At 38.5% G+C, this 23697-nt stretch overlaps 2 protein-coding genes across 9 annotated transcripts in view; both read left to right on the plus strand.

Moving 5' to 3' along the window:
- The window catches only part of LOC109035165 (retinol dehydrogenase 14), a 32168-nt gene extending 23983 nt beyond the window's left edge, over positions 1–8185 (plus strand). For 3 of the 4 annotated variants that reach the window (XM_072304414.1, XM_072304411.1, XM_072304412.1), the window contains one exon: positions 5845–8185. In XM_072304414.1, coding sequence (XP_072160515.1) covers positions 5845–5867 — 23 coding nt within the window. In that variant the 3' untranslated portion in view covers positions 5868–8185. Of the gene's footprint in view, positions 1–4825; positions 5022–5844 lie in introns of all 4 variants that reach the window. The other variant, XM_072304413.1, reaches the window with a different exon arrangement.
- A 2979-nt stretch (positions 8186–11164) lies between these two features.
- LOC109035166 (retinol dehydrogenase 12) lies at positions 11165–22205 on the plus strand. 5 transcript variants are annotated; one of them, XM_072304407.1, is made up of 8 exons: positions 11168–11406; positions 11580–11725; positions 13386–13531; positions 14556–14771; positions 18557–18715; positions 19394–19513; positions 21036–21252; positions 21784–22205. In XM_072304407.1, the coding sequence occupies exons 3-8, from the start codon at positions 13456–13458 to the stop codon at positions 21914–21916; spliced, it is 921 nt and encodes a 306-aa protein (XP_072160508.1). In that variant the 5' UTR covers positions 11168–11406; positions 11580–11725; positions 13386–13455; the 3' UTR covers positions 21917–22205. The 5 variants fall into 5 exon arrangements, with proteins under 5 accessions (XP_072160510.1, XP_072160508.1, XP_072160509.1 ...); XM_072304408.1 differs by having other exon boundaries at positions 11603–11725; XM_072304405.1 differs by having other exon boundaries at positions 11389–11406; positions 11603–11625.
- Positions 22206–23697: the final 1492 nt, after the last annotated feature.

A 23697-nucleotide genomic window follows, 5' to 3' on the forward strand; every position in this document is an offset into this window, starting at 1 on the left:
GTTGCATTAGCAGTCAAATTTTTTCTTCTCAGGCGTATGTTTAGAAAGGAGGTGAAGAAGATCCCCATATCAGGGTGATCGAAAAAAGTCTCAATTTTGGTCATCACTCAAGTACTTTTTCATCAGAAGGTAGTGTTTAGCATGTTATGTTTTTTTCTTCAGTTATTAAATCCTCTAAATTTTTTTGTAAAGAATTTGAAAAGAATTGCTGGAACCAATTTTTTTTAATGATATGATTTCGATCTCAGCCCCTGAAAATCAAGTACCTGAAATTTTATGAAGCTCAATAATTAAAGAAATGTGCCAAAATGTATGATGGATAAAAGCTTAGTATGTACTTACATCTACACTCAAGTGAAAGCAATAATAAGCACAATAATCTTAAAAAGTACATGGTGTACTCAAAGCTCCCTGATGAAAATTAGGGCCACCCTTTCAGACATACTTTGTGGGCAGGCCATCTATGACAGCCATGGGAACTTGTTTGACGGGTATATGTCAGTATGTAATTGATATCAGCGCATAGACCTTCTTGGACTTGTAGGATTTTCTATATCATAGCAGCGTAGTTTTTCAAAGTTCGCATGTTAGCAGTTCCAAACCCACATGTATCTTCCACTAGGCATGTGTAAAGAGAATCTTTCAGCTAAATATGCATCATGAAAAGTAATAATGGATGACATCTGTCATGCAGACATACTCAATAAAATAGAAAATGAACAAACAACACTCACCAACTCGCTCAAGTCTGTAATCCACTGGGTCAGAAAAATCCACTTGAAGACAATGAATCCAAATTTCCGATTAGAACTGGTGCAGGTACGAAGGAACTTTTGAAAACACGATGAGTGCATTGTAAAAATATCTAAAGCACTCTTTAACGTAAGAGAAAAATTAGCACCATGATTTACTAGCTGATCAATACAGAACACCACTCTCAGAAAAGCACTGACACAACACGATTTTTCAGTTTAGTTTTAGAGGAGAAAGCATTTTTCAAAAGATGCGACATCATAGATCCACAGCTTAAATAATTTCACGATTTACTACGATCATTGATGATATTAAGGTAGCCATCGATTCTCTACCCGACGTTCCTTCCACACATGACAGGAAACATCTACAGGCATAGAGCAAATGGCACTGAGCAGCAATGTACATCTGATAAGGCAAGCTCCTGGAAGTGTCGATCTGCAAAAATACAAAGCGGGAGACAGATCATCAAATTGATCTACCTATGGTTAATGGCCGTCCTTGGAGACAGACAATAAACTACGTAACAATATATCAACCACCTTTTGATAACAGAACGAATTTAAAATGAGAGCAAGACCCTTCCTTATGGAGGGAGGGCCAAGAAACATTTAAAAACGGAACATTTTACTACTTACAGCTCTGAGCCACTGAATATAATACATTCCACCAGTCAATAAAATTTTAAATTTTGAATGTTGATGGATAACCTGATTGCCAGTATACATTGAGTTGAAACCAGTTGAAACATCTGATACGTAGAGCGGTTCATTCTTATAGAAGCTTCCGAAGTAGTTCCAGATAGGTACTTTAAAATTAGACACCGGTCAAATGTAGTACAAGAGAGGAAATGGGTGCAACAAAACTTTAATTGTCCTTGATTCTTTTGTGAAAGGTGTGAAAGTGAAAAATTATTCATTAAATTACTTACTTGAGGTGATGTGATGTGAGAGATATGAGATAAATATAACCTAACTTTTGTGAAGATGTTCCTAGTTCCTGGAATAATCGTTCCTTGCCGATACTTCCAGGGTTGTATTTATTATCTAAATAATTATCAGGCAAATGTTTTCAAAAGGATTAAAATACAAAAACTGGCTTTCTATAATCATTATAGCGGCTGATTTTCACTCATTTTCATACGCAACCTCGATAAAAAGGCAAAAGGCGGAACCGCGGAATGGTCCCTCGTCCAACTGTTCGATGTCCAACTCGCACTCGGAACTCCGGACCGGACCATTGTTCAATTCAATCCACCCAGCCACTAGCCAGCCAAGCCAATAGCCATGCCATGCCGTGAATTTCAAAATGAAAACTTAATTTGATCTACTTTTCATGATTCTTAACGAAGAATCGATTGTATTATCGGCGTCTACTTGACTATACTCAGTTTCATCGAACACAGGTAAATTATCTCTCTTTCACTTCTTCACGACGGACACACCTAAGTATGAGCCTGTCACCTTGTACTTACATTACACATTTGTCATGTCAAGCTATACTGATCAAGTAACTCGAGTTTAATTTTCTTTGCCGATTTACGATTCAGTCGATATGTTCTAACGAGCGAGGTAATTGTGAATTCTATTCTCTTGGTTTGCGAATGCATTTACTACCATGTGCTATTCCTAACCGTGGTTACGAAGTTGATCGAAGAGTCTACGTCTAATAAATCTATCCACTCCTTCCGTGGGAAGGGAGATAATCTTTCATCTATTTAGCATTGAAGGGAAAGACCAGAATCAAGATGGTGGATCTTCTGTTGCACTCTCTAAGTGCAAATCTTATTATCCGCGGACTTCATCACAAGTAGAAACTTCCCAACTCTTGCAGGCGAGTGCTATAGGTAGTCTGTTGGAACATCCTCATACTGCCTGCATTTTCCTTGTGTCTTCAAAAGAATCAAGGACAATTAAAGTTTTGTTGCACCCATTTCCTCTCTTGTACTACATTTGACCGGTGTCTAATTTTAAAGTACCTATCTGGAACTACTTACGAAAGCTTCTATGAGAATGAACCGCTCTACGTATCAGATGTTTCAACTCAATGTATACTGGCAATCAGGTTATCCATCAACATTCAAAATTTAAAATTTTATAGACTGGTGGAATGTATTTTATTCAGTGGCTCAGACCTGTCAGTAGTAAAATGTTCCGTTTTTAAATGTTTCTTGGCCCTCCCTCCATAAGGAAGGGTCTTGCTCTCATTTTAAATTCGTTCTGTTATCAAAAGGTGGTTGATATATTGTTACGTAGTTTATTGTCTGTCTCCAAGGACGGCCATTAACCATAGGTAGATCAATTTGATGATCTGTCTCCCGCTTTGTATTTTTGCAGATCGACACTTCCAAGAGCTTGCCTTATCAGATGTACATTGCTGCTCAGTGCCATTTGCTCTATGCCTGTAGATGTTTCCTGTCATGTGTGGAAGGAACGTCGGGTAGAGAATCGATGGCTACCTTAATATCATCAATGATCGTAGTAAATCGTGAAATTATTTAAGCTGTGGATCTATGATGTCGCTTTTGAAAAATGCTTTCTCCTCTAAAACTAAACTGAAAAATCGTGTTGTGTTAGTGCTTTTCTGAGAGTGGTGTTCTGTATTGATCAGCTAGTAAATCATGGTGCTAATTTTTCTCTTACGTTAAAGAGTGCTTTAGATATTTTTACAATGCACTCATCGTGTTTTCAAAAGTTCCTTCGTACCTGCACCAGTTCTAATCGGAAGTTTGGATTCATTGTCTTCAAGTGGATTTTTCTGACCCAGTGGATTACAGATTTGAGCGAGTTGGTGAGTGTTGTTTGTTCATTTTCTATTTTACTGAGCATGTCTGCATGGTCCAAATATCATGTGCTCCCATTGGGACGCTTGTCTCCTTTGTCTTGATTCTAAGATTTATTTAATTTCTGTGAGCAATTTGGATGGTACTGAAACCTTCTTGTGATCATTTTTATGCAAATGGTTTTCTTTCCATGAAAAATTGTCACGGAAATGATTTCGTTTCCATGAAAAATTTTCACGGAAATGATTTCGTTTCCATGAAAAATTTTCATGGAAATAAGCCACATGGAAATCAGTCACACGGAAATCAGCCACATGGAAATATTTCCTGTTCCATTTTTCCGTGTCATTTTTTCATGGAAATCAACTTCATGGAAATCATCCACACGGAACATTTTTAGCAGGGAAATAGCTTTCCTCAAAAATAATATCGTGCCTCGGGTCAAATCCTCTCTTTGGACGGTCACAAATACAGCTGCACGGTGCAAAAACACGTTCTTGCAGACCTTTCTATTGACCTTGAGGAAAAACAACATTACCTATGTACATAACACGCATGAATGCATGTTTAAATAATAACAATTTGTTTTATTAAAAAAGGGAACCTTTCTGTGTAAGAACTTTCAACGAGATTGTCATGACATTTCAATTTTTTTGTTGAAAACTCAAGACGACCGAATCTCAAAACGTCATGACTTGATCAATTTCTAGTGGCTAAAGAAGTTCGGTACACGTTCCAAAACCTCGGTGCACTATATGCAGAGCTTTTGGCATTTTTGCCGAAGTTCAGTAGCTACGACTAAAAATATCGGTACCAGGTACCGAGTTACTCAGGGTTCAAATAGAGCCGAGCGATTTGTGAAAAAAATTTGTATAACTCTCCATTTAACCTAGTTTAGTATTACCTGTCAGAATCTATTCCATGTTCAAATATGCCGAAAATCATGCTTTTCAACATTTTGACTTCGATCTGTTTTCGTAGATTGCATCACACTTAAAGGAAGTTTGACAGAAAGAAACCAAATCACACTTCCCAAATACTTAAGGAATGAGTGATTTTTTTAGTTAGTTCTAGTAACAAAGTATACAAAGACCCTCTAGAATCATTGTTCCTCAAACATGGACTCAAGCGTCATCGTCTTTAGAATACGTAGGCTCGGAAACTCCCAAAAATCTGCATTTAAAGTTTTGAGGTTAACTTTGTCGAGGTTTAGCCTGATTTTAACGTTACTTTCGTGTTACTTTCTGTTACGTTTTACGTTACGTGGCACGTGGCTTTCCCGTCACGCAGGTATGGGTGTGACGGTCAACTCACTGTGCCCAGGTGTGTCAGCGACTGATATTACACGTTTCTACGGAGGGGTTATCAGAAAAATTTGGGGCTACCTCTGCCCCCTCGTCCAAAAAACGATTCCAGAGGCAATCACTACCATTCTATTTTGTGCGCTGGACAAGTCACTTGATGCGGATTCTGGATTTTATTACAGGTAGGCGAAGAATGCTGCCCTACCAGGGAAGAACCGCTTATGAGCTTCTGGACGTTGCCAAGTCTTATTTAGTGAAAAAAAAAATTCTATACAATTTTCTGATATTTTTCTTCCTAAGTATTGTTCAGAAAAATTTACTCGCAATATAAAAATCTGAAGAATTCGAAAATTCTAAAAAAAAAAACATCTTCACAACTTAAAGTTCCATAAAAATAGGTAAATGAGACTTTTGGAGGGAATCTAGCAACACTCAAATGTTCATACGGCGTTTTACAGCTCTGTAAACTTAGCCTTTTGCACGTATGCAGCCAACAAAGCAGATTTTATCCACTGATAAAATCACTTGGAAACTACGCTTTGGCATCCTAAAAAATACTATACGTTGTACACATATACAAGTTATATTAACTTTGGTAGAATGGAGTCCGGTGCACCATGTTTCACAATTAGCATAATCACACGGTTCGGTTTTTATTTGAAGTATATGATAACATTATACACGATTAGCATAATACACGATTAAAAGTTGTTTAATAAAACTCGGTTTACGTAACAAGTGTAAATATCAAGTTTTTGGCGTAAAGTACCGAGAGGATTTAGACAGGCATTAGGAATCCAGGTCTTTGGAACAATATCTAAAATTTATCAAGGTGGTGTTTTAAACAGTGTATTTTCTTCGAAAACTTCATTGAATAATAAGTACACTCATTGATATATAATTCGTAAACTATTTGTTTGTTTTAGGAAAAAATAAATAAATGAACAAGTCGAAACATGTAACGTTTCTTTTCCTATCCGTTCATCCGCAATTCTTCTGTTCTAGTGACTGCGCGCGGAAAGAGTTAGCGCCACACGCTCTCAGTGAAGAAGACGCAAAAAAACTATGGGACTTATCTCTGACATTGGTGGGACTAGAAGAGTTCCCCGTAAAGGACAACAAAGCCGATGGTCTCCGAATAGTTGCAGCATAGTCAGTCGCTGTATCCTCTCGTTTGATGGTTGCTTAAAGTCAAAATTTACCACATTTCACAATCTTTCATCATCAAAACTTCGTCAAAGGCCAAGATGGAGAACCCAGCTACACGAATGATGAGTTCTTTTCAAAACGGGAGGCAGCTTTTCGAAAGTCAAGGAACACAAAACTATTGATTGGCAATTTATGTGGATGAAATTTGTAGGCTGTTTCTGGAGCTCAGCTGTTGACTATCTAGACCGAATTGGACGGAAAGAGATCGAGTCTAATTTTGAGGAAAAGTGAAGCAAGAGTAGCTTCAACTTAAACTAGTCATAATAATTATGTTGTCTGCCGTCGGAAAGTCAAGTTTCTGAGGCTGTAAGGGTCTGTTATCCAACAGACCGTTGGATGCTAGAGATACAGCCAAAAATATACTCTCTTTACAGGTAAAATCGCATGAAAATCACGTTGGGGACGTCAAAAGAGTCTTCCATTCCTTACTGCGCAATCTGCATAGTTTGTAACACGCTTCTTCAAGTTGCCCACTTCTGCGGGCAGTTTATCACGATCACCGCCGGCCAGGTTTGCACAGAGGAGTTAAAAAAACTAATCTGAGTAAACCAACGATTTCACTAACTTTTCATACTGTATGCTTTCAATCGTTTTCAAGCGTTTGTTTCTTTTTTCTTTCTTTATTTTGCAAAAACAAAAACTTTGGAAATCTGACGCAAGGAGATTTATAATATTTCGCGCGATTTTTTGTTCATTAAGGTAAGGTCTCTCTCCGGGCAAACCTGACTGCCGGCCACCACCGTATACGCGGTAAATTTGAAAACGCGTGTTACAAATACAGATTGCGCGCTAAGGGGTAGATTTCAGACTTCTTCGATGTGATCTTCTTCGATCTTCTTCGATCTTCTTCTTTTTCTTCTTCTTCTTCTTCTTCTTCGCAACGTGACTTCCGAGAAAATTTACGCTTAGAAAGTGTATTCAGTTGGCTGTATCTCTCACTGAAAAAAAAAAAAAAAAAAAAAAAAAAAAAAAAAACCTTGGATCTTGCGTCCGGACTCTTAAAAACATCGACAAGAAAAAATACTATTGATTCATTTAGATTTAACCTTAAATCAAGAACCAAGCCTCTTAATTTGAGCGGATTTCCTTTTGATTTAAGCTTAAATCTGATTGAATCAAGACTATTTTTTCTTGTCAATGTTTTCAAGAGTTTGGACTCTAGATCGAATTTGTTTTATATTTCCAGTGGGCCTTTCCCGGTCTTCTCAAATTCCCTGACTTTCCCTTGATTTTTACTGGTCGTCGCAAATTCCCTGATTTTAAAAATTTACGCTTAGAAAGTGTATTCAGTTGGCTGTATCTCTCACTGAAGAAAAAAAAAAAAAAAAAAAAAAAAAAAATTGGATCTTGAGTCCAGACTCTTAAAAACATCGACAAGAAAAAATACTCTTGATTCAATCAGATTTCACCTTAAATCAAGAACCAAGCCTCCTAATTTGAGCGGATTTCCGTTTGATTTAAGCTTAAATCTGATTGAATCATGAATCTTTTTTCTTGTCAATGTTTTCAAGAGTTTGGACTCTAGATCGAATTTGTTTCATATTTCCAGTGTGCCTTTCCCGGTCTTCTCAAATTCCCTGACTTTCCCTTGATTTTTACTGGTCGTCGCAAATTCCCTGATTTTAAAAATTTACGCTTAGAAAGTGTATTCAGTTGGCTGTATCTCTCACTGAAAAAAAAAAAAAAAAAAAAAAAAAAAAAAATTGGATCTTGAGTCCAGACTCTTAAAAACATCGACAAGAAAAAATACTCTTGATTCAATCAGATTTCACCTTAAATCAAGAACCAAGCCTCTTAATTTGAGCGGATTTCCTTTTGATTTAAGCTTAAATCCGATTGAATCAAGACTGTTTTTTCTTGTCAATGTTTTCAAGAGTCTGGACTCTAGATCCGATGTTTTTTTCCAGTACTTGCGTGCAACAGACCCATTTACTCATCATAATGAATCTCGAGGGAGAACAAGTCTTCGAACTTGTTTATTTCAGGTTCAAATGTACAGATTAGTTATTTTCCTCTGGAGCTCTGTTTAGTCCACACTCCACGCTCATTACAGTCCAGTGCTTTCAGGACGTATGCCATTAGCTAACCCATTTTGTCACACAATTAATTTACGACCGAATAAACTTCTACACAAATGCGGCAGTTTTTTATACTTAGAGTACAGGAAAATTTCTTTCCCACAGATCCAAAAACCCAACGGACCGAAAGAAAGTAAACGGAAAAGGATATCTTGACAAAAATGCGGGTGCTCGAAACAGAAGGCATTTCTGCCACGAGGAAAGAATTCATTATTTCAGTAGTGTCTAGTATGTTCAGGTCGGCCATGCAAGCAACTAAACTAACTTCTGGACAAAGCGTGAAGTATCGCGGGCATTCGAAGGCGCTCATGGTTGAACGGTGATTTTGAAGTCTACTAATGGACCTATGTATTTTAATTATTCTAAGAAACTTATTTGGACGTATTTCTGCCAAACGGAACTACGTGCGTAAAGACATGAGCCCTGAGACCCATTAGGAAATGTGTATAACAGGGCTCACGTCATAACCCACATAGTTCCGTTCGGCAAAAATACGTGGATTTAAAGAAATATTTGCTTCTCACAAGACGAAACACAGAATTGAGGTGTCTAGAATCAAAACCTGAGACCTCCATTACGGTCTACAAAATTTGAAATCGTTTAAATAATTATAAAGAGTATTTATGAAATCGTTCATTAGTAACACCATTTTGATCATCAGTGAAAACGCATAACACCTTGGCTAATATCTTCTTACAATCATAATTATAAAGAGTTTCTATTTGCGTGATTTTTCAAGAATTTTCTATACCCTGGTAAAAATTGGCGATAGGAGCTGCGTTTCAAAATACCATAGGAGTTCTTATAGCCGACTAAAGAAGGCTATTGAAAATCATATAGCTGGCTGTAGAAAGCGGAGCAAATCATATAGCCAGGCTATACGAAGCTATAAAAAAGTATACAGTCGGGCTATAGTTCCTATCGCCGGGCTTTACACTTTATCGCCATTGGCTATAAAAGGCTATAAGAAATTGTGTAGAAATTCGTGTGCTTTGGAAATCATTAAGTTTGATACGGAACTACCTTAATATTTACAAAACACACAGTATATTTTCCTTTAAAAGTTTTTTTTATTCATCAATTAAAATGAGAATAATCCATACAGAGTGTGGAAACATTTCAAAATCATGAGTTGAAAAACGCTGCCTCCGCGAGATTAAATATTAGAGCCTAACACAAAGCGGAGCAGCGACGCACTGGCGCCTACAAACCTAACAGGGATACTTCACGCATTGCGCAATGCGTGACGTATCCCTGTTAGGTTTGAAGGCGCCAATGCGCTCTCTGCCCGCCCGCCGCGCCGCAGCGTGCCACGGCGTCTGAAGCAACTATTTCACACCAGATGTATTGCACAGTATCATAAGAAATTGAAGGCGCTCCAACATATTAAGAATGACAGGCATCCTTCAAAAGTACGGAGCTTTCCTCGCAAAATAAATCAAGATACTACGGCACAAAAAGAGAGCGGTAGTCCAAAAACTAACTAAGTCCTAGTATCCGTATTTAGTAACGTTTAGCATAAACTTTATCGTCTGGCTGTTGCTTAGTCGCCATCGGCTATAAAAGGCTATAAGAAATTGTACAGCCGGCTACAGAAGCTATTGAAAATCTTACAGCCGGCTTTAGGTCTATAGTATTTTGGAACACACATTCTACTGCCAATTTTTACCAGGGTATGTTAGCAAGAGAATTGTGACAGTGCCTATGTTACGCGCGAAGACTCATTAATTACTCATTTTTTTAAATTAGTACATCTGCCATATTTTTACACATCGGAGCTTGCAGTTTTCGATTCTCAGAGCTTTAGTGGTCTAATGGTCTATTATAGAAAACAGTCGAAAGACTATAAAGATACCGTCGATTACATGCAATTTAATTGTCAACAACCACACTAGGAGCATTTGAAAAAAGCCCTCATCCGTTGCTGCACCTTTACCAAACTTCTTAACTAAGCCTGTCCTCACTGATATTAAAGTTTAGATGGGAGTAAATTATCTGTGGTGCGCTACAACATGCTGCCTGGAGTGCAGTTGTCGCGCTGGATACTGACACATCAATCGATGAACGCTGATAATTGCTGAGGGGCGATTACTTTGTAACAACATGATTCAACAAGTCTCGGAGCGCTGATAAAATGCAAGCCATCGCGAAAAATCGAGGAACTAAAATATTGCGCTATTAAAAGGAGGCAACATTGTAATAATACGATACAATGTGTAGAGGAAGCGCGAACAGGAAAATAGAATGCGTTTTACCTCCTCGTAAGTCTTCAGATGTTGTCAGCTTTCAGGCGAATTTTCGCGAGTGGATTTGCTCGAGGTGTTCCACTTACTGCCAACCTCCGTTACAACAAAATGAAATTCCCTCCCGGTGACGGTGCGCTTACAACATTTGGTTTTCATACTGGCAGGAATGGCGACCACATCCAAGATTTTCGATCCACCTCCCGGGGCGGGTTGAAAAAAGGATTGATGCAAATGTTGACCGAAATTCATCAAGCAGCTGAGTTTAGTTCTCGACTGCAGCAGAGCGTTTTTATCAATTAGTTTGCAACCCTGCCGAATCTAGTTGAAAAAGTCGCGGCGACCAATCCACTGTCGAAAAATTTGCCTTTCGACGGATAAACAAAATTACTAGGGGGCGCTTACGCTTATTACAGGATCTTAGTTTGGTGTTTTAAGATTATAGATAAGCAGAAAATAATAAGATCGCTCCACAACACAAAGTTTCCACGTCAAACACTTAAAACACACGGCGTATGATAAATTAATGTCACAGTGACGATCAATTCGGTACACTGGGGGAAAAAAAACACATTGGATCTAGAATCCAGACTCTTGAAAACATTGACAAGAAAAAGTGCTCTTGATTCAATCAGATTTAAGCTTAAATCAAAAGGAAATCCGCTCAAATTAAGAGCTTGGTTCTTGATTTAAGCTTAAATCTGATTGAATCAAGCGTATTTTTTCTTGTCGATGTTTTTAAGAGTCTGGACTCTAGATCCAATATGTATTTTTCCCCCAGTGTGCTGTAAGTTTTCTAAAACAAACTCATGTTTGATCAGTTGACATTTGGCAACGCCTAAAAGTTTGGGAGACTTTTTCCTTACGACAGTATTCGTGCAATGATTTCCTCATAAGGAATACCTTATGATGACTGACTGACAATTACTGACGATTAAGCGAACCTTTATGACGATGAAAAGCTGAAAGCTCATTTCAGTCGGTCATGGGGATTCGCCACCGAGCGGTCGAATAACTGCTGCTTCTGCAAAAATATGGTGATTTATTTAGGTCATGTGGCCTAGTATCAAGTTTAGTGTGTATATATTTTGCGCTTCGATAGCAATTGCGACAAAATTTAGAATACAAAATTCAAAAGAACGCCGCACAACAAATTCCTTTGTTTCATTTTAATTTTTATCACGTGAGTCTTTCCCATTTGATCTGGAAGATTCATCAGGATCATCCTTTCAGACTACTGGGCGTCAGAATATTGAGTGAGTGTTAATTTAATGTTATTTTGTGTGCCAATGCGAGTTTTGATTTCGAAATAAGTTTTATTTTAATTGGCAGAACATTGAGGATTCAATGAAATAGGTAAGTTAATTTCATCTTCCTTTCGTTTGCAATGGGCCTGTTGCATGCAAGAGATACAGCCGCGCGAATAGACTTTTTAGAGGTTAAATGACACGAAAATTACGATGGTCACATTAAAAAAGTCTGAAATACACTCCTTACTGCGCAATTTGCGTTGTTAGGAACGCGCTTTTTCAAATTTCCCGCGTCTGGGGGCAGTTTTCTAATCACCGGAAACGAGCAAACGGCGGGCTCGGTGATTTCCGGAAGATGCCGAGTCGTTGTTGTTGTTGTTATTTTTTCCTTCAGTTTGTTTACAAACCCAACGTGATCTCCTACAGTGGTCCATATACGCTTTATGCGGTAACCAAATCGATCAACTTTTAAATATCCAACGCAATCCTTCTACATTTCATTTCACGATGTCACGAGCTCCGATTTTTAGGTTATGTTGTCAGTTTTAGTTGACCGGAAATAGCCGCGAGTTGCCGTTAATTGTTTCCGTTAGAAAACTGCCCCCAGACGCGGGAAATTTGAAAAAGCGCGTTCCTAACAACACAAATTGCGCAGTAAGGATGTATTTCAGACTTTTTTAATGTGACCATCGTAATTTTCGTGTCATTTAACCTCTAAAAAATCTATTCGCACGGCTATATCTCTTGCATGCAACAGGCCCATTACTGACAATAAGTAAATTTCGATTGGCAACTGCTCTTACAAATCCGTCTAGGAGCGCGTGTTCATTGTTTATCTTTCTATCATGTATATTATAGGCTCTTAAGCCTCCTAAATTTTCATTTCTAGTAACGCTTACTTCTAGCGTTCAACCGGGTGAGAAAAATATGTAAAATGTTGAAATGACATAAAAAGAAAGAAATAAACTCTTGAAATGTTGCCAACCTGAAAGAATCGTCCCTGGGTGTTACTAACAGTATTCACGCCGTAATTTTACACAGAAAATGATAATTCCTGAGATAATATTACGACTTAAAAGCGTCATTTCTTTTCGATTTTTTTTTTTTTTGGTTAAAAAAAAAACGACGCTATATTGTTGTTGTTTTTTTTAACTTAAACTTAACGATAACAAAACAACGTTTCTCTAACGCACACTGAAAAAAAAGCTCCGGCCAGGGAAGCCGTACATACGGGCTATACAGATATACCGTCCGCGTTCTGGGCTTAGACGCCGAAAGTTACGGGTGTAGCACCCGGAGTAATAGAAGCTACGACTCCAGCACCCGGAACTTTTGGCCTTTATAAGCCCGGAGCGAACGGTATGTCTATACAGCCCGGAGCGGACGGTATGTCTATACAGCCCGGAGCTTTTAATTCAGTGCAAAAAACCCGGATTTTGCCGACTAGAAAGGACGCTATAAGTGAAAATAATATCTCAAGAGAATTTTTTCAGTATATATTAATTTACTCCCACACTGGAAAAAAACACATTGGATCTAGAGTCCAGACTCTTAAAAACATCGACAAGAAAAAATGCTCTTGATTCAATCGGATTTTTGCTTAAATCAAGAACCAAGCCTCTTAATTTGAGCAGATTTCCTGTTGATTCAAGCAAAAATCTGATTGAATGAAGAGTATTTTTTCTTGTCGATGTTTTTAAGAGTCTGAACTCTAGATCCAATGTGTTTTTTTTTCCAGTGTATAAAATTAACTTTCCTTTTGCCAGAGGTACGAATTCGACGGAAGCAAGATGGGTGGTAGATGCAGTCGGCATTACGAGATCGAGGACCGGATCGATGGCACGACCGTGGGTGGTAACCGGTTCGAGCAGTGGCATCGGAAGAGTCACCGCGAAAGAACTCTACAAAGCCGGTAAGCGGAAACTCCGTTGGACTCCGATATTTCACCGTGTGATATTATTTAATATTTTCGTTGATCAACATGTTGGTCGCTGCTTGAATTTGCAGGTCGGTGCGCATTTCTCAGAAATGTTTACCGTATTAATAAAATTTGATACAAGCATGTGCAACTTTTCTCAAAAATCAGCATTTTATCGGAGGAAATTCGGCGCCTCTCGAATGTTCATAGGTACGGCGTTTTTCCTTTAAGTGGCAGAATACTGCACAAAAAATCAGAGTGCGAGGGTTTGCATACCTTTCAGGCTGTCTTAAAAGACACGCGTGGTATTTAGCGAAAACTTCCGGACCTTCTTGCGCAATTTCCGTGTTTTTTCGGTACTTTCGGACCGTCTCTGAGTCATCAGTGCTACTTCTGAACTTTCCGGACCAGCAGACACCCTGGTCCGGAATTTTATAAGAACTCAAATTTTTTCTGTATTCTTCACACGTCCTCCCGAATCTTCCGTGATGGAGATGTTGCATGTGTGAGGGATTTGCGATTTGACCATTGATTCTTATGTAAAAGTTCGCGAGAAACACGATGGTGCCACTGGTTTTCTCTGAAATCATCTCCCAAGTTCAAAAAAAGCTCTTAAAGTGAGGCCAAAATGGAGGGGATATCTTACCCTACCCTGAGAGTCCACCTCTACATCAAAACAAACTATCCATGCATAGATAAAGAGCAAATACATTCAGCAGGCTTGCCACTTTATTTGGGGACTCCAAAACTGAAAACACGGCAATCCTGCTAATGTATTTTCTCCCTATCTATGCATGGAGAGTTTGTTTTGATGTAGAGATGGACTCTCAGGATAGCGTGGGATATTCCCTCCATTTTGGCCTCAACTTGAGAGCTTTTTTTGAGCTTGGGAGTTGATTTCAGAGAAAACCAGGTGCACCATCGTGTTTTTCGCGAACTTTTACATATGAATCGATAGTCAAATCACAAATTCCTCACACATGCAACATCTCCATTTCTCTCTCTCTCAATCATCTAGGCGCTCGTGTAATCATGGCCTGCATAGAAGAATCTTCGGCGGCAGAGAGGGTGGCTGAAGGTATCCGAAAAGAAGTCGAAGCTTCCCACCCTGAATTAAAAGTCGGAGCGTTGGTTGTGAAAAAACTCGATCTGTCCTCGTTGGAATCCATCCGAAAATTTGCTGATGATCTCAACGAATCCGAGGAGAAAATCAACATCCTCATTAATAATGCAGGTAGGGTCGCTTAAAATTTACTAAATTTGTCGAACTATCAAAATTTCTGTTTTCTCTGTGTTTGAAAGTGGACAAGAAAAACATAACGCAGCTCTGAAATCATTCAAGAAGCCAAAACTTTGAAAAATCATCCATCATAACTGGACGTAGTTATACTAAAAGGAACTATGTGCGTAGGGTTTGCGTGTAACATAGTACCTTTTAGCACACAGGAAAAAAACCCATTGGATCTAGAGTCCAGACTCTTGAAAACATTGACAAGAAAAAGGACTCTTTATTCAATTAGATTTAAGCTTAAATCAAAAGGAAATCCGCTCAAATTAAGAGGCTTGGTTCTTGAGTCTGGACTCTAGATCCAATGTGTGTTTTTTTTTTTTTTTGGCGCGTATACGTAGTATACCGCCTTTGCGATCGTTTCGACCCCCCCCTCGATACAATAACCGAGTCCCCTAGTGCCTTACCGAAAAGTGACTGGCGCAAACTTTTGAGATTTTCCAAAGCGTGTAAAAAGTTTACTAATCCGTCAATAATAATGATTAAAATTTGTTTCTCATTCTGGGGCTCGCTAGTTTATGTGTAATGAATACCAAGAGTCTACGTTTCTTGGTTTTTTTTAAAAAAACCTTAGAATGGGGCGCGCTGATTTAAAATATGCATATATAAGCAGAAACAAGCTAACTGATTCGAGGATGGCTGACCAGGCCGGCACTCTAGGAATGAGAATTTTACTCCTCCGTTTCGTTCATAACGTTGCTTTGACAGATCTCCACACCACTGTTAGGCTTTTCAAAAGTTGGTACCTTTCCTCTGATAGCGAAGGCCACCCAGGATAGACGTAAGTGCAATCTGTGATGAGCCTCAAAACTCATTAGACCATGTGCTAACCATAACACATACAGAAATCAGTTTGCTTTTACAGAAAACCACTTACCCTTTTCCTCCCCGCACACCGGACCTCTGTCCCGACACCGAGGCAGTGTCTTTTGTCCTCCCGAGCGACCCGACCCGGACCCTCACCCTTGATTTTACGCTTGATTAACCATTTCACCGTCACGCTAGGATTCGTCCAATTTTCAAAAAAAATTGTTTCGCGTGTACTTAGCAATTTTTTTCTTACTCTCCGTTAAAAGACGAATTAAGAGAGGTCTCATTCATAAAAATCGGCCGAATAGAAGAGAAGTTACAGTATTCGAAATCCGAAGAAATCGACGAAACTTCTCCAGACAAAAAAAATAAAATGAAGGGAAAAAAAGAAATGTATAAATTACAATTAAGTATAATTGACCTCAGAATTTGACAAGCAATTCAATTATATAACGGAGAAAAAATTGGGAGAAATTACAAAAAATTCGCCTCTTGCAAGGGGCTTCCTTGTAAGAATTTTGACCTGAAGATAAGGTTTGAATAGCAGCAGTACTCTGTACAATACACGGTGTGCCTGAACGAACATTTTTTTTTTGTCAAAATCGAAAATTCTTTATATTTTTTAACTACAGTGTCTCTTAAGTCGTTTAAGCTAAAAAAAAATTCCGTCAAGATTCTGGAAAGTAAAGGCGCTTTAAAAGTATTCTGGGGCTATAATAGCTAAGTCACCGGGAGTAAATTCCGTTATATTATTAAAAAGAAACTGACTCCATAGTTTAATGCCTTAGTTTCTTGAATACGATTATTTTAAGCACTCAAACATTTATACCACCAATTATAGGCATGGGGTGATTTCCTGAGAGCCGATAATATCACGAATTTCTCTTAGAACCTTTCAAAAATGGCTTGCTTTTTGGGCAGCCGATTCGGTCATCGAACCGGGATTTAAATGGAAGCTGATAATAACACAAAGCTCTGAGGAAAATTTTGAGATGAGTATAGGAACGGTTTGTAAATAACGAGGAGAGGCGGGCAAAGCGGCTAAAATCCTATCTAATTTTTACCATTATTCTGTTGAATGAATGTTGCCGCGGACTGCTAACTGTGTCCACACATGGTTTCTGTTCTGGTTCTGGTTTTCTGATATGCATATCGATACGTGAGTATTTTTACACGTAGAATCCAATGTTCACGTCAGGGAGTCGACACATTTCGATTTTTTCGATTTTATACGGAAAATTGATGGTTTTTCGGGATTGAAATTATTGTTTCATGAAAAGTAAATGCACCCAAAATGACTATAGCATATTGATTTTTACATATTTGCACTCACGAAATTGGTTGGTAAATTCAACGAGTGGGTGCATCGACTTGGTACATCAAGTTTCTGCAATTTTTTACGGCAAATTGGTAGATTTTCGGGATGTAGATTGCTTACTTTCAATTCATGAATGAATAAAGCATGGTCATGGTTGAACTTCTTTGCATGGAAATACGTTTAAAATAACAAAATCAAAACATATCTAATGCAATTGCATTTATATCGAGTCAATTTCTTTTCAATAATATAACGGGATTTATAATACCGGTGATTTAGGTATTTTAGCCCCAAAATACCTTTAAATCGACTTTATCTTTCAGGAGTTCGACAAAATTTTTTCTTTCTTCGCTTAAATTATTACTTAGCACTTTTCTTTAAGAATCTGATAAGGTCTTGCTTGGGGCAGATCAAAAAACTTAAACTCGTTCGAATGGCTTTTTACATTCACAATACACGGTCTCGTCAAGGTGCGTGGTTGACCTCTCAGTGTTGGATCGTATGAATTCTCTTGTTGTGCTAGTTGCCTATTTTGAAATCTCTGTAAATGAAAACTAAAGGGGTTGATATGTGCGAGTTAATGACGCGCCTTATCAACACATTGTGTTGGAGTTCACTGCTTGTTTTTTTTTTTTTTTTTTTTTTTTTTTTTTTTTTTTTTTTTTTTTTTTTTTTTTTTTTTTTTTCTCTCTTTTTCAGTGCATGAATACGTCCAACTGGACTTATGTAACCCGATAGTTATGATCCCCTGTTATTTTATTTATTCATTTTTTTTAAACAGGAAAACTAAGCAAGAAAATGCATTCAAACAGTATGTATTATGTACTAGTATGCAGTATGCATTTCCTACAGTATCAGGAATAGTCTTGCAAAATTCCAAGGCAAACACTTGTTTTGTTTCCTTGTAAAAAGTAAAGCATGAGAAGATGTTAGATGAAAGCTGAAGATGCAGTGTTGCTGACTCTGGGTAATGAATCCAAATAACTGCAAAGCAGCATTTACTTTAAATACGAGTTTCGATTTCGTCTTGTTCTAATTGTAAGATTAGGTATTCCCGAGAAAGAAAATGTGGTATTCAGACAAACTGGTGGGCACAGGAGTAAAGTCAGTTTGTCCCCGTTTATTCGTCGTTTCCCTCACGAAATAATGTAACTACATTTCGATGTTGCTAGATTTCCCCCGCAAATCGCATTCTAACGAGGAGAATCGCAGAAATTCAGCCATTCTAGAGGTGTATAGTTCGTTGGTGTGAACCAATTTCGCGGGAACCAGAGAAAGGGGCGATACCATTCTGAACAGGATCTTCGCCAAGTTCCCCGCGGAGGCGGATCCAACAATTTTGCAACACCAGATTTCCTCCATTAAAACCTATGTTGAATAATCGATTCTTGTCGGAGCACCTGACCCCTCCAAGAATCGATACATTTTCATAGGTTCAAATGGGGGGAGAAAACAACGTTGACGAATTGCTGGACCCGCCAATGGTTCCCTGAGTTTCCGCAACTGTTCCAATTTTCGCATGATCCAAAAGAGCTAACATTTTCCGCACCATCTTTTCCATATTAGCGCTGTAGTTTAACATCTCTTATGTTGAAACCTTCAGGTATTTTGACACGAGAGCGTCGAGTGACGAAGGATGGCTTCGAGCTCACATACGTCACGAATTATCTAGGTCATTTCTACCTCACTTGCCTCCTCCTCCCCAAAATGCTGGGTTCGACTCCAGCCAGAATTGTCAACGTTGCGTCGATCGCACATACAAGTAAGTTTCTTAGTAAAAATTGCTACGGCCACGTAAAATGGAACACATTGGATTTCATTTTACAATTAGGGACTACAATTTCTGGCTCGGTTTATAAATAGCTTATGTGCAATAATTTTCCCTAGTAGGTAGGTGATTGTACGAATGCGAGCCTAAAATTGTAGTTTCTAATTGCAAAATTCAGTCCAATGCGGATTCAAATTTTTAAAGAGTGCGCGCGTCCAGCCAAACGGTGGGTAGAAGGTATCTGTGAAGAGATGGAGGGATGCCAACTTCCGGAGGATCTCTACCATGACAGATTCCTGTGGCGAGTAGGCGTCGCAGAGCGCCCTAGCGCGCCGTAAGAGCGGCTTATATACAAATACAAAAATGGTTACAAAATCTCAGCGACATTGGTATGCTCTTGGTTCCCTTCAGCAAAATGTAATCCAATTGTTTTTGTCAGTTCGACGTATTCTTGGTGATATAAGATCCGTAGATGACGGAAATAATTGGTTTCGACCCATCATGGATCCTTGTATTGGAATACACTCGTATTGCTGTAAACATGAGTCTGAAAGCGAACTTTTTTCATTATTTTTTTCGAGTTGGATGTCGTTTAGGGGCCAGAAAGCCAGAGCGCGTCAAAATGCTGTCGATTGACTTCCACTTCACTAACGTTTCCCGAAATTCTTTCAGGCGGACGTATGCACTGGGACGATCTCACCCTGGAGAAGAACTTCAGCATGTTCGGGGCTTACGCACAAAGTAAGCTAGCGGTAGTTTTAATCACGCGTGAACTGGCGTCTCGGCTAGAGGGTGAGTGGATAAAAATCAGGGTTGCCGCAGAATTTAGACGATTAAATTTCCTGGTTTCCCTGACACATTTCGATGAATAAATTCCCTGACAATTGAGCAAATGCCAGATTGTTAAAAAGAAATAGTTAAGAATAATGTCAGGCAAAATTTGTTGTTCGAAACGTCAGACCCATTCGAATAGAGGGCAAAAAAGGTGACTTATCGATTTTTCCCTGACATTTTCGTCATTTTCCCTGAAATTTCAGGGATTTACCTGACTTCAAAATTCCCTGACATCTCCCGCTTTTTCTGGTATTCCCTGACTGTAGGAACCCTGCAAAATGAAGTCACTTTTCATTAAATTTAAAGTTGGCATTCCGATGGCTAAGGAAAAAATACCACCTAAGTGACAATTTTAGCGAAAATGAGTTTGAGGCTTTGCAGCATCCTACAGTATAAAAAGTAACAAGCTGATGGTTTTAGTTTTTTCGCGTTCATTTCAAGCGTCAGTAGATCATGGCGCTCAGTATAGCATTCGATTTTTACCAATGGAGCTTAATAGGTCAAAACAAATGCGAATAAAGAAATAGAAAAGGGTTGCAAATAAAGAAGAATTAGTGGTGTACTTTACCCTGCACGAAAGAAGGCGCGAGAAAATGAATATTTTTAATCCACTTACCTCAAACAAAAAATAATAAATTACTGATACTACATCAATACTTTTACTTTTCGCTCAGGTTATGTCATTATGTATCTCCCGTAGACAATGACAAAACAAAAAGGTTAATAAACTGAGTCTAAAAGTCTGTAAAAATACAATATCTAAATGGAAAAATCAAACAATTAAAGGTCACAATATCGAAAACTTAGATATCAATTGAGATGTTGCATGTGTGAGGAATTTGCGATTTGACTGTTGATTCTTACGTAAAAGTTTGCGAGAAACACGACGGTGCCACTGGTTTTCTCTGAAATCAACTCCCAAGCTCAAAAAAAGCTCTCAAGTTGAGGCCAAAATGGAAAAATCCCAAGCTATCTTGAGAGTCCACGTCTACATCAAGACGAACTCTCCTTGCAAAGATAGAAAGCAAATACATTGACAGGGCTGCCACTTTATTGGGAGACTCAAACACTGAAAAGACGGCAATCCTGCCAATGTACATGCTCCCTATCTTTGCATAGATAGTTTGTCTTGATGTAGAGGTGGACTCTCAGGGTTGGGTGGGATATCCCCTTCATTTTGGCCTCAACTTGAGAGCTTTTTTTGAGCTTGGGAGATGATTTCAGAGAGCACCAGTGGCACCATCGTGTTTCTCGCGAACTTTTACGTAAGAATCAACAGTCAAATCGTAAATTCCTTACACATGCAACATCTCCATTTCCGCATAATTTTTCGGCACTTCCAAACCGCGCTTAAAAAATCAGTACTGTTTCCGGACTTTCCGGACTAGTAGACACCGTGAAATTGAAGGATATGTTTCAGAAAATGCTGCTCCGATCGCATTGATTGCTTGACTAATCGTAGGTATGTTTTACGTTCTAGGAACGGGGGTGAAAACTTACTCATTGCACCCTGGAATACTACCAACAACAAACATTTCGAACCAAATTAAGGAATCAAGTCGAAGCTGGCGTTATGTTCTCAATTTTTTAAGCATTTTTATGATACCACTCTCGAAAACGCAAGAACAAGGGGCTGCAACCACCTTATTCTGCGCCTTGGATGCATCCGTCGCTGAGGAATCAGGGTTTTACTACAAGTAAGAGCTCTGAAACTATTATTTTCAGGGAGGATTAATAGAGAGAATTCTTGCCTTTACACGCTTGGGGTTTTATTTTTCTGTTCGATGTATGTACAACACCAAAGTGCAAGGACATACAGAATCAAACTGCAGGTTAGAAGAAAGTGCCTTGAAAGTGAAGCGATGCAAACAGTGTCTATGACAGGTGGGATTACAAGAATGAGAAGACAAAGACTCAAAGGTCTTGTCATTGTAAATTTTGTACACACAATGTTTACAAAATGTCCCTTTTTATGAAGTTTTCCCCTTTGACCAGGGGACACTTCTATTTTAAGAACACGTAAATAATATTGGATTGTAAATATTGTTCGTTGTTCAAAGGTCAATAGGTACATACTAACTTAAAAAGTCTATAAAAGTCAGTCTTAAACTGTACGTCTTCGTACAGTTCTTCAACTTTCCGAAGGATTGAAAAAGATCAAAGAGAAAAAGAATCTTCTAGCAAAGAACGACGAGAAATCTTTTGATTCATCACTTATTTTCTTGCAGGGACTGTGCCCGAGAAGAAGTGGCATTGCAAGCTCGCAGCGAGAGGGACGCAAAAAAATTGTGGGATGAATCCTTGAAAATGGTCGGATTGCATGACTTTCACATCAAGAAAGACCACAAAATCAACGGCTGATTTCGATATGATAGCGGCTAATCTTCCCATCTGACGTGGAGCTGAGAATATTTGGCGACTTGCAAGGACACCGGGAAATGTGCGGGTTTAAGAAACTCTCGCGACACGCATGTATGTTTTAAACGAAAAACAGTGCATTCAAATTCATCGACGAATCTGTTCGTTTGTTTTCTTTCCAAGTGAATTCCCACCTGTTAGTGTACTTTCCGAAGGAAAAATACACTATTTTTCAAATTGTGTTTTATAAAAGTATTGCTGTACATACAATAAATTTAAAGTGCCATGGAAATTTCTAGTTTTTTTCAACGACAGTTGCAATCAAAGTTCGATTTTATTAAGTTTGGTATGCGAGACTTCTTACGAGTTTGCTCCGATATGTTGTCCAACATAAAGGTAGGGTCGCTTCTATCCCAGTATATTTTTTGTACCAAAAGTGCATTTTCCTTCGAGCTCAATGAACAATGCGAGAGGGACAGATTGTCAACTAAAAACAGGCAGATCAAAAATAAGTACTTTTACTGTGCTTTTTCACTACATTTCTAAGGAATCCAGTACCTCCTCAACAGGAAAACAAAATATAAGTAAAATCATAAAACCATCTTTGTCCAATGTTTTTGTGTCCAATTTCTTTTGGTCCAATTTAAATTTTTGTCCAGAAGTTAGTTTGGTCCAAAAGAAAATTTGTCCTACCTTTTTTAGTTCTCTTTATTACTTTGACCCATACTTATGTGTCCAATGATCAGATTTTATATTTTTCCAATTTATAACGTAGGTAAATGTTAGAAAAGGGGAAAATAATAGGGCAATAGACCAGTTCGGCAACATTTTCAAGACACCCAACGCTTGTTATGCATCTAGCATTGCAGACCGATCTCCGTTCACATCGCCAATATTCCCGAGATGTTTCCTTGTTGTACGAGTGATGGTGATATAAATATTCCTCATTACTCAGGATTGATTTTTTTTTTTTTTTGTGGATTTCATTATTAAATTAAGCCATAGACGATTGGAGTCGAATGAATTGAAATATACCTAATTGAATTTGACTCGAAGGAATTCTAAGTCAACTCGATCTCATCATGTTGACCAGTAGCGAGGCGTGAATGATCGATATCGATATCGCCCATCTGGAGCTGCGGTAGAGAATCGATTATTAAGGTGTTCGTTGCGAAAACCTAGAGTCCCTTTATACTGAGAGTCAAGACAATGTGAATCCATTTCTGATTGGTTCCCGTATTTTAGGCCTTCACAGTGTCGCAAACGGGAATAAAGATTACATTTTCACCGATTGCAAATATTATAATCTGGAATGGACCAGGGATTTACGGGTTTGGCAAGGAACAAACGGAATGAGAAATGGAACGGAGAAAGGAATTTGGGAATGGGCCGATCAAAGATTACAAAAAACGTTCAATTTCTGTACTCTTTAATCCCGTTTGTGACTCCATGAGGGGGTGTTGTCTCGACTCTCACTATAAAGGGACTCTACGAAAACCCTGTTCATCGATCCATTTCCAATAAAGGTTTAAATAGCAGATCAATCAATAAATCGCAAAGTACGCCACGCTCCTAATCTTCAAAGTGGGAATAGATTTATAATATTTTAAAGAGTACTATACTTCAGACCAAATAATAAGAGTTATTTTTGGAATATGCTTGCATTGAAAGGATGTCTCAAGCATAAACCCATTTGCTCACCTAATACAAAGAAAACAGCATTACGAGGTTAAGGAGCGTATCGATGGGAAAACCGTGGTTGTAACTGGATGTAGTTCTGGGAT

This window comes from Bemisia tabaci, chromosome 9, assembly GCF_918797505.1.
Source record: "Bemisia tabaci chromosome 9, PGI_BMITA_v3".
NCBI classification, from domain to species: domain Eukaryota; kingdom Metazoa; phylum Arthropoda; class Insecta; order Hemiptera; family Aleyrodidae; genus Bemisia; species Bemisia tabaci.

Coding starts and splice junctions, on each gene's coding strand:
- LOC109035166 (XM_072304405.1), top strand. Junction 11,626..13,385: donor ACTGGGCGTCAGAATATTGA/GTGAGTGTTAAT, acceptor TCCTTTTGCCAG/AGGTACGAATTCGACGGAAG. Junction 13,532..14,555: donor GAAAGAACTCTACAAAGCCG/GTAAGCGGAAAC, acceptor TCAATCATCTAG/GCGCTCGTGTAATCATGGCC.